This window comes from Trachymyrmex septentrionalis, unplaced genomic scaffold, assembly GCF_001594115.1.
Source record: "Trachymyrmex septentrionalis isolate Tsep2-gDNA-1 unplaced genomic scaffold, Tsep1.0 scaffold87, whole genome shotgun sequence".
NCBI classification, from domain to species: Eukaryota; Metazoa; Arthropoda; class Insecta; order Hymenoptera; family Formicidae; genus Trachymyrmex; species Trachymyrmex septentrionalis.
The window spans coordinates 2,085,658-2,097,355 of record NW_017306059.1 but is presented as its reverse complement, the minus strand read 5'-3'; the positions used below and the strand labels follow the sequence as shown (position 1 = coordinate 2,097,355).

Genomic DNA, 11,698 nt, shown 5'->3' with positions numbered 1-11,698 from the left:
TCGTTACATAGCTCAATTTTGAATTAATTTTATATTATAATATTTATAATATTATATTCTTAGCGATAATTACCTATACTAATTATTTAGAGTTTTAAATTATTTATGCGATAATTTCTCAAATGCTGAAGAGAAAACAATAGATTTTGGTGCATAAAGCAAGACAGATAATATAAATAATAGAATACTATATGTCTATTTTATATCTATTTTTTCATTCTGTGTGATTTTTATCAAAGCAGTGCTAAAAAATATAATTTGCATAATAAAATATATAGGAGATTTATTTATAATATAAATTAATGTGATCTAACAATTTACGCAATTACAACAATTATATGATTTACTGTTGAAATTGATTTGTGAACATAAGATGAAGTAGATAATACTATTATTGTAGTATAATGATTATATGTATATCACAGATGAAATAAGTTTCTTAATTATTTATTATTTTTTGTTATAATATTTAAAATTATTTATTAAGTCTAAAAGAAAAAGAAAATTAGATCACATTAATATATATATAATTTGTCTCAAAATTGATTGAATGGATATACACTACTTTCTACGAAATTTTGTATTAAAAATAGATTTTTGTTTATTATAACAATAGCAATAAATTCTTTTAGTAATTTTCTTCAGCTATGAGCTATGAAAAATAAAAGCTTCTCACGACTAACAATTGCATATAAACATTATTATTCATATTTTTCAAATGGAAGTAGAATTTAGTAAAATTTTGAATTTTAAATATTGAATCGATATATAGATATCGATATCAAAACATTAAAGTTCAAAAGTTACAAAAATTATCTGTTCGCCTTTTTAACAAGGAAGAGTTAAATTGCAATTTTATGAATAACATTATGTGAGAATTTTAAAACGCTGTATACGTTATTATCGGTATCATATTATATAGCGAACATTTGTCTTCTATATATTATATAGCGAACATAAGTTATCATATTTTCATGATACATTCTTACTAATCTTCAATATCTTTAAAAATATTGTTACATGCAGTATATGCGACGTTGTGTTCTGTAGTCTTTTTGATTTAACAGAAATTGAACAGCCCTAGAACCCGACGTTGAAGCTAATAGCCTCGATTGAAATTTCCACCATCGAAGCGAGGATTTCCATCATAAGAAACCTGTGCGCTAAAACCGTGTTGCCAATCCGCAGTGTATCGCACAAGTTGCGTTCTACCGTCTGGAAGTTGTACCTTGTATTCACCACGGACGATTTCGCCGTCGCTAATGGCATTGTGTGAATAATCGTTGCCGAAAGCGTCCTCTTTCACAGCATAGTTGAAGTCAAAGGGCATGCCAGGTTCGTGATGATGATGATCATGCTGCAATGCATTCAATAATTAAAAAATTAAATACGTATGCAATATTAATTTATATCTCTAATTTTATACATACAAATCTCAGTTATATTATTTCATTCGGATAAAAATAAAAAGTATAAAATGATTATTAATTTTAATTAAGTCATACTTATTTTTCAAAATTGAAAGATTAGTTAAATATCTTATGGTATGTCTTACATTTTTCTGCAACGATACAAAAAAAGATATAAATATGTTTGAACAATTGAAACAGTATGAATTTTAAGATTGAATTAGTTAAATAATTTAATCCTAAAATTCAAATAATATTTGTAACAATATGTATAATTCAATATAACATAATTCAGTCCTAATTATTTAACCTTCTAACCGTGTTCGGGTTTTTTTCGATCCGAGCGTTTTTAAAAAGTTTTCATGGTAACGATAATATTGCCAACAAAAATATCAATTTTTGCGATATATTACATTAAACCTTCTAAACACGGTTAGAAGATTAAATAATTCAAGCCTAAGAACACTTCGAACTGTTTGATTCATTAGATCTAACTGCAAATTTGAAATAGAGTAAACACAGAAATAGAGCTGTTTATTCCTTTTTTTTAATAAGTACTATATTATTTTTACTTGAATTTTCTTTAATTTCGAACCATTAAAAATTTTCTATTTAATACACTAAAAAATTTATTAAATATTAATATATATTTGTTTAAATAGTACGAAATAAATATTAATTTAGAACTATTCAAACAAATATTTATTAAAATTTGATTTTTGTTTAGTGTATGAAAATTATATTTGAATCTTCGATTAAGTCGATCAAATAAATTGACGGTTTTATTTAAATTATTTATCCAAAATGAAATTTGAACTTTTTAACTGTTCACTTCAAACTGTTTTAATAGGATACTTCGCAGTTTTGAGGTGTTCTATCAATTTTTAGAGATTTATGTCTATTCTATTATATTATATTAGATAAAAGAAAAATTAATTTTTCAGCTACAGTTTCTAAATTGCAGATTTTTTGTAAGCAAAAAAGTATGTATTTGTTTTGTATTTCTTTAAAATCACTTAAATATTAGATACAGACTTTTTGTTTAGTACAATGTGTACTTACATCAGGGCCGATAAGTGTTCTATCACCACCGCTTTGTTGGCCGTTATAGTCTGGGAAAGGAGGTGTGGGTCTTACTCTGGTATAGCCTGTACTTGGCGACGGCGGAAAAGTTCCTGGAGTTCTGGTAGGTTGTGGGTAGGTGGGCGTCGGTCTGGTCCCGGGAAAGGTTGGCCTGGGTCCGGGGAAGGACGGCGTTGGCCTAGGTGCGGGGAAGGACGGCGTCGGCCTAGGTGCGGGGAAGGACGGCGTCGGTCTGGGTCCAGGGAAGCTCGGCGTGGGCTTCGGAAATGACACCGGCGGCTTGCTGTACGTGTAACCTTTCGGCGTTGGCTCTGGCGGCAAGTAAGTGTTGCGCCGTGTGCCCGGTGGCAGATCACCAATAACGTTGGCTACCGTCACGCAGAGCACGATTAACTGTGCAGGAGAAATCGGGTCGTTAGTTCGCTTAGTGAGATATCCTCTCGGAATATATTTTACGGAAGAAGTCATGGAGTAGAATTAAATAAAATAAAGATTAATCCCTCGCTTAAAAAAAAAAAATCGAAGCAAGGATTATATTTGGATAGCTAAATCTGTTGAGATTTTGGAAAGATCTGCGAAATGGAGACACGGTAGCGTCTTAGCTTTTGTCGACAGAATACAACAGAAATATAACTACTATATGATAAAATATAATGGCAGATTCTGTAGAAATAAGAGAGTAGAACAGAATCTCTACATTTTGTAACCGTTTTGTATATTTAAATTAACACAGTTTACAAAATGATCGATTTTATTCAATTCCTCTGTCGACAATCTGCTATTAGATTATATCAGCAGACTGTCGACAAAATACGAGTTTATGCGGACATGGGTGATCTCTTGCAACATCCGAACAAATCTGTTGCTAATCTGTAATCGTCGTTATGCAGGCAGTTTGCTCACTAAAATACGCAGGCCAACATTTGGCTGAAGAGAATCTGAATAGAGATTGAAATTAACCGCGCTATTTACTCCGAGTACAGTTAATATCATGCTTTGAATGTGAGACCTCTGCGCTGCCAGCTCGTAATATTGACTTACATATATTCTTGTTTAAATTATATAACACAATTTAACAAAAAATAATTTTTTTCGAACATCAGGTCGAGACTAGCCATTTCTTATAGTTTTTTTCGGATGCTAAATACAAATCCTGTTTACAAATTGCTCTATTACATCATAATTTTACAGAATTTGCACTTGTAATTGCAAAAAAGGATTATTTTCTCTGTGCTTTGTTATATTATAATTACATATGTATATACGTGATATTACATGCTAGACAAGCTTTATTGCAATTAAAGTTAAGTATGTTGTTCGGTCTTTTAGCTCTCAAGAAATTTGTTGTGTCGGCTGTAAATAAGATATTCATAGTTAAATGTTAAAGAAAGAAAGTTATGAATTTTAGATTATCAATAATTTACTAAATAGCTTTCAATTATGTTCATTTAAACTTAAAGATTTTTTAGATCGCTGAATATGAATTTGATGTAAAAATTTGATGAATTCAAAATAATAAAAAAAAAAATCTCTATATAAATTATATCTCTATATAAATTTTCGGATATTTTTTAAGTTTTGTTATCTGCCATATTGATTATACTATTTTGAATTTGTCAATTTTGACATGATTGATTTGTAATCATTTAAAAAATCTTTAAGTTTGAATAAATATAGGCGTGACTTTAGTATTTTCGCTGCACGAGGATTTATACCGCAGAAGTCAGAGAAACTAAAAGGAGTGGAGATAATGTGCATGCAACCATTCTATTATATGCTTTTATGTTAAATTAGTATTGTGTTATGATTTCAGTTTCCTACTTAATATTAATAAAATTACTGTCAGTTGAATCGATTTGTCAACGTAGTGAATAGCGCAATCATATATCATAATTCACATAAAATGATTATTAGAGATTATAGAGATTGCGAAAGGTTTAATGGTTATTTGGTGGCGCATAACACTTGTTATATATGTATATAAAAGATTATAATCATTATCTATTACTTTATATACATATTTATTATTTTTATTTCTTAATAAAACTTTGTAAACACATTTTAAGTTATTATGCCATTTTATGTCTTATTTATAAGCACTTGTAAATTTTCGTGAGCCATACATCTCATCTATGAGTAATATCCTCCCACTCTATGGGATATATAGCAAAAATGCAAGAGTTTCAAAAAGTTCTTTTTTTAATGAAAAATAAGTATTAGGATTTCTAATATTTTTTTAAAAGTAGCAGACAGTACAAAGTTTTTACTGGTACAGTAAAAGTTAAAAGTTACTGGCAAAGTTTATTTACCTTAAACATAGTAAATAATACTTATAAATTAAGTTTTTGTTAGGTGCGACATGTATATTGGAGTTACCCTAATTGAAAGTTCTTTGGTAAGTTAATAATCTAATTCATAGCTGTTTCGCAATATTTAATCATGAATATCTTGTCACCTGTAGCCGACGCAACACATTTCTTTTGAAGGCTTAAAGTCCTAACGATGTATTTAATTTTGATTGCAATAAAAAATTTTTCCAACAGATCACATATTGTATTTATAATATGACAACATATACGAAAATAACTCTTTCTAATAACTGCAAATTTCTCAAAATTGTGACGTAATAGAGCAATTTGAAAAGATTCGATTCAGCAATCGAAAAATTTTAGGAAAGACTAGTCTCGTTCTAATGTTTTTTTTTTTGTTGAATTGTGTAAAAGAATACTATATATATATTTATTAAAAAGTATAAATTCTTGATTTCAAATCGAAACAAGTGTCATATCTGTTTCTGCCAATATAGATTAACTTTATATGTAATCTCGGTTTAACATATTTTTTATCTTTTTTTAATTCTTCGAACTAAAAAAAATAAACATTAAGTTAAACCAAGATTAAAATTAATTCTACATTGATAAAAACGAGCATCAATAGACTAAAGAATTATCAGGAAAACGATCTAAACGTACAATTAAGAAAAAAGTTGCATCTCGTAAAGTTTGTGTAATATGCGTATTGCTATTATATCAATGAGAAATTCTTCGTAATGAGAAAAGAATGTTGGCAATTTTAAACTGAATATTATTGAATATTATCATCGTTTGTGAAATCTTAGATGTTAAACCAATGGATATATTCTTGTTATGGTCGTTGAAGAGATAGAAATCTTATGCTGCTGTCTGTACTTACATTATGATCTGTAGTTTTTATTAAGTTTGAAGGACTTTGGTATAATTTACCGTACTATGCATGAGAGAAAGTATGAATTCTTTGCATTTATATTTAAGCATTTCACAAAATAGAGTTCACAAAACAATCGGAATTTCTTGTGAGATTAAATTTTTTGATTAAAAAAAAAAGATAATTCTATGAAAGAATAAGACATAAAAGATTTTTAATTTTGACGGAAATTGAGTTACACTGAAGCGAATTTGTTTTTTACAAACGATAATTATAATAATCGTTTGTCCTAATTTTATATTATAATTTTAATTGAGAAATTAAATTTCTTAATTTTTATAATTATTACGTCAGAAGAAGATTCGAAATTACTAGAAAGAAATAAATAGAAATAAATTAAAAAATTTGTAGATCACACAGTTTTAATTTAAAATTTCGGAATTTATAATCTTGTATAATAAATTCTTTTTTTTCATAGGTTTTTTTTCAAATTTATTTATTGTTTTGTCGTTATGTATTAAATTATTACATTGATAAAAAATATTACCAAATCTTATAAAAAACTCATTTATCTTTACATAACGTCTTGTATTTTTCAGTGTAATGAAACTGAAATAAATGTAATATTACATCTTGATGCGTAATAAAGCATTACAAATGTGGCTATTAGTTATCTCATGAAGTTGAAGACGTTGCAAGTTTATGGCAATGCATTATTTCGCATTTGCGATACGAATGCGCAACCAAGTGTTTTTATAACCGGAACATATGTCAGCAGTCGACATTTTGAGAAATCGTTTAGGTCTATATAATGAGAACATAATAAGCTGTGAGGATGTCGTAAACTGATGTAGATAACTTATAGTGTGTCATAAGCACAAATGCGTATTGACATTCGATGCATAGGTTCCACATTTACTTTTGCATTTCTAATTATCATACATATTGCAGAAGTTTGGTCATTTTTTAAATCTATTTTTATCATGATATATATTTCAGTTTATTAATAAACTGAAATATATATCATGATAAAAATACATAATACATACGTAATAATATATGTTACGTATATTTCATAATATACGTAATATAAAGTGTCATATATTTTTATATTTTTATCATATAGAAAAACATTTTTATTTTTGAAAACAGTATTAAATAATTAAATATATAGACAAAATATTATGAGCATGTAAAGTATTACGCATAATTTTGTCCTCATTTTTTTTTATTATGAAGAAAGAATATCTGAGTTTACCTTTTGAACGTAAATATTACAAAAATAAATCGAAATGATTAATAGGTTTTTATGACAAGTTAGTATGTATATGGCCGGATCGAATTTTCGTCAAGCTATCGCGATAAAAAATTTTTCACGAATATTATAAATATGTGTAAACATACATAAGTATGTATATATTTATAAACATATACATATAATTATATATGAAATATGTCCATACATGTCCATATATTCTTCTTTCTTTTGTAAAGTTATTCTTTTCAGCGTAATTTTTATAAAATAATTTTACAAAAGAAAGAAGAACGTATGAATATATATGGACGTATTTCATATATAATTTTATATATTTATGAATATTTCTACATGTAATGATGTTTATACATATTTATTTATATTCATGCATGAACAATTTTTTTGAGTTAATTCCACCGTGTTGTGTGTCTAATATCATAGGATCTTGTCTGTATTACACCGGCATTTACATATGCAATAGATGCTCTTCAACTTTCAGATCCGGTGTTGAATATCGCCACAATCGTTCGTATGTAAACTGACATTTGTCGCGTAGCTTATCAGTTACAGGTACGAGCCATACCGCAAGTCATGTTATGAGGTGTGTAATTTTAATAAATCAAGCGTCTTCTCTGTTACTGTACTGGGTTTGATATTTAGTACGTCAAGATGCCAGGGAAATATTTTTTCCGTAATATAACATATCCCGCGAGTTGCGACTTTTGATGAGATTGATGGAAATAATTATAGTCTATGATGAAACAGTCTTGGATGAAATAATTCTAATCTATCGTACATTTATCATCTTCAATATTAGTTGTCATCAATATTATTACATTATTTGTTTCGATAAATCATATAAGTTAAGATATAAACAATATTTTTACAGTGATAATATAAATCTTAAAATTGATAATTATTAATATAAACTCGTACATAAATATATATTTGATAATTTTCCAATTTTTAAATATTTCCATATCGTATTTATTTAATATATTTATATTATATTAATTGATATTAATCTGTTGTATAGCTTTAATTTACATTAACATTTTGATTTTACGAGAAAAAAAAATTTTATTTTGAAATAAATTATATCAACATTCAAATCAGATATTGATAATTGATGTTAGATATAAATTAACATCAAATATAATTAGTATTATTATTTTACAAACATATTTTTTAATTTTATATCAAGCACTTAATTGTGTAAAAGAGATCAAATATTATTAAGATTTAAAAGGTTTATTACAAGAGAATTATTTATTATGTAATGACTACAATAATTTTATCTACATGAATTAAGAGATGAATTATAAAGTGTATGCAATGAAAATAATATACGAAAATTAACAATGAATTTGGAGAAATTATAACGATTATTCAATTTGCCATTAGTTAACAGTCATTTAATAATTTTCAAAATTTGTATACACACTGAGAAAAATGATCTGGTTGGATTAAGTAGTAATTCTGGTGGAAAATATAGACAAATCAGAATTTTCTGGTCTACTAGAATTTTAGTTGAGATAACTAGAATTCTGATTGATATAATTATTTCGGTAAAAGTAAAAATTTTAGTAAATTTTATCAGATATAGAATATTATATCAGAATTCTAGTTATTTCAACTAAAATTCTAATAAATTTAATCAGAAAATTCTGATTCGTCTACTTTCAACCAGAAATTTTTTTTTAATTATATATTTTATTACAAATTGCAATGCATATATTTGAAGGATATGCATATTAAATTTTGAAATGAATATAATACATACATACAAATATATAAGTTTAATGTTAAATTTTATAAATTATTTATTAATTTTTGTAATTATGATTTCTTACGTAAAATGTGATAACTATATGTGTTAAAGTTATTCACATTGCAACTGAACATCGCGATTTTTTCTATCAGGTTTTAATTATAAACGACAAAGGTAATGAAAAACATAGGAATGTGCTCGCGTAAACTCATAAAGGACTCGCTTGCGCGCAGTGTTAAGAATTAATTAAAATGACGGAGGTAAAAAACGGTTAGCAAACGTTGTTCATGCGCAATGATGAGACCACGATTTCGTATACGATAAACACAACGGGAGTTTTATCGCGAATCCTTTTTCCGGCGTAATAACAGACCGAGCGACAATACGCGCGATTCATCGCTGTCATTAGCTTTGGCCGGCGACGTGAAAGAAAATCGATGTGAAAAAGGAGCAGACCGAATCAATAATACTGGCGGTGTTACGTCAATGTTGTTCGGAGATGCGGCAGGCAATCTGTGCTCTATTGCAACAGTCAAGACCTTTATATTATGCTCTTAACCCTGTACTTCGATTGCAATGCGCCGCTAGGAAAGATGTGTGTATTACATATAAAATATAAACATACACGAGAGAGAAAGAGAGGGAGAGAGAAAAAGGAAGAAAGAGAATGAAAGAGATAGATATGTAGATAGATTGAGAGAGGAAGGTGGAAGAGAGAAAGAGAGAAAGTGAGCGCATCTAAAGACTTGTACCGCGGCAGTGCAACACTTCGTGAGATGTCGCAACTTCGTTCCAGTAGTCAATCGAAATGTGGAGAAGCGTGAGAAGCTACTCCAGCGGGACTGACAAATGCGATTGCATGTGCCCCTTAGTTCATTAATATCTCATTATAATGTCGATGCATACATCGTGTGGGCGCGTACCTGACGTTTATATTATGCCCGGCGATGATATCACCGACTATTGTTGTAATCACTTTTCTTCATATTTTAATAAGAAGAAATAATGAGACACGCTAATGACAATGGCAGCTGGATTGTGAACTTATGGATAACTTTAATTCCCGCAGAACTGAATTTATCGAAAGGAAAATCTAAATTTTTCACGAGTCGTTTCTACTATATATTGCAGTATATAATTTATTGTTAAATATTAGTTATTGTTAGTGAAAGTGAAATGAATTTATTTTTTTTCTCTTTTTTTCTGCTCCTCTCTCTCTCTCTCTCTCTCTCTCTCTCTCTCTCTCTCATTAATATGAAATTTGTCCGTCAAATGAGATGATTTTATATCTTGTGACCATGATTCTTTGTCAGATGATCGACAGTTAGTTAGATCTATCTGCATCAGAAACAGCATGTATTTAACGTAGAAACAACGATCATCGATTTGCCGCAGGGATAAGAGATCGTTTGATTAATCAAGCGAGTGAATTAACTAGGCGACAGCAGCAAGTGATTTATAACAAAACTATTCTGTCAACGCGCTTGTTCTTTAGGTAACAGAGGGGAAGGATTGAGTAGTAGTGAAGTTTTACAAATGATGTGTAAAGGTCGCACGAAATAAAGAGGGAGAATAATCCTAGCTAATTAATGCACGTATAACAAGACAAGTTCTACGCACCTTCTCTCCGCGAATTTGTCCGCATTTGTTCTTTCTATTCATACTTTCTTGCAAAGATAAGGCTGGTGCACAGACCTTTGCATAATGTACAATGCATACAGCATAAGAAAATCAACCAGAGTCTTTTATTTCACGGAAAAGAAAAAAATGAAAGACTTTTATTGGTTTATTGTCTTATGCATAATGCGTTATGCAAGATTTTATACTTCCTTAATTAATAAATGGTATTTATAATTGACAATTGAAGATTTAAACATTTCATCGTATCAAAAACTTATACCATCAATGTAAAATCACTTGTCTTTTCTTCAGATAGGCAAGAAATATCTCGTCATCATTTTTACGACAATAAATTAACAATTGATTTTTATTGCTGCAAATTATCATAAATTATTTAGAATTATAATGAATAACAATAAACGAGGATGCAATTGTTATGAACAATAAAGTGTGAAGTGAGGATTTATATGCAAAGGCCTTTCTAATAATTTGTCTTTTGATTATAAAACTCTGACAATGCCATTTTTGAAGTTTATGATGTTTGGTACTTAATTATGAAAATATGCTGACTACGTGGGTGGTATACCGCGCGTCTTACTGTAATACATGTAATTGCAATTACACCTACTAAATAATATAACGCGATCCGTGATAACAAAAATATCAATTTTTAATTTTTATAAATCTATACTGAATAAAAAATATAAGGCGAATTAAAACTAGACAAATTAAACCGATCTCACACGTACCTGTAAATAATACATCTTTTGGCCGATAGAAGTCGATCGTGTTGGAACCACGCTAACTCGCGTATTCGTTAGCGGAAACAACAACGAGAGAACCCTTCAGACAAATTATCGCGCACTGAAAAAGTTCCAAATTAACACTGTATGAGAATGATATGGTGGTAACTTTCGCTATTTACGCAAAATATATGTTCGCGAGAGATTTTTTTATGATTGTGAGCGAATGAGTATGAACGTGGGGAAAAGGGTCGCATTGGATGATCATTTTTATATTATATGACGGTATTTTGCAATAAATAGATAATTAATTCTTTATATATATTTTTTAAAGTGATGTACAATCAAAAAAGAAAAAATTTGATTATGAATATTTGTCTTTTGTACTTCTTTATTTTCGACACGTTTTATATATAGTATAGTTTTAATATATATTTTTAAATATTCTGAAATCTTACGTAGTCTTCAAAATTTTTCATACACACGTAAAATTGTGTAAATAAATGTCTGATACGAATTATATATTATTTAAAGTAGATTTGATATAACAAAACTTGAATATATCCAAATAATACATATAAATTGATTTTCTCAATTTATACTTATTTAAAAAAAAAATTATTTATTTTATTCT

The 11,698-nt window shown here is 28.4% G+C and overlaps 1 protein-coding gene across 1 annotated transcript in view; it reads right to left on the bottom strand.

The window, feature by feature from the left end:
• Positions 1-867: 867 nt before the first annotated feature.
• Positions 868-11,698, bottom strand: part of LOC108755471 (basic proline-rich protein-like) — an 11,474-nt gene continuing 643 nt past the window's right edge. Inside the window, exons 2-4 of the mRNA XM_018498494.1 lie at positions 11,071-11,185; positions 2,472-2,885; positions 868-1,357 (exon numbers count right to left, since the gene is read on the bottom strand). Of these exons, the coding sequence (XP_018353996.1) occupies positions 1,100-1,357; positions 2,472-2,885; positions 11,071-11,085 (687 nt within the window). The 5' untranslated portion in view covers positions 11,086-11,185 and the 3' untranslated portion in view covers positions 868-1,099. The remainder of the gene's footprint in view (positions 1,358-2,471; positions 2,886-11,070; positions 11,186-11,698) is intronic.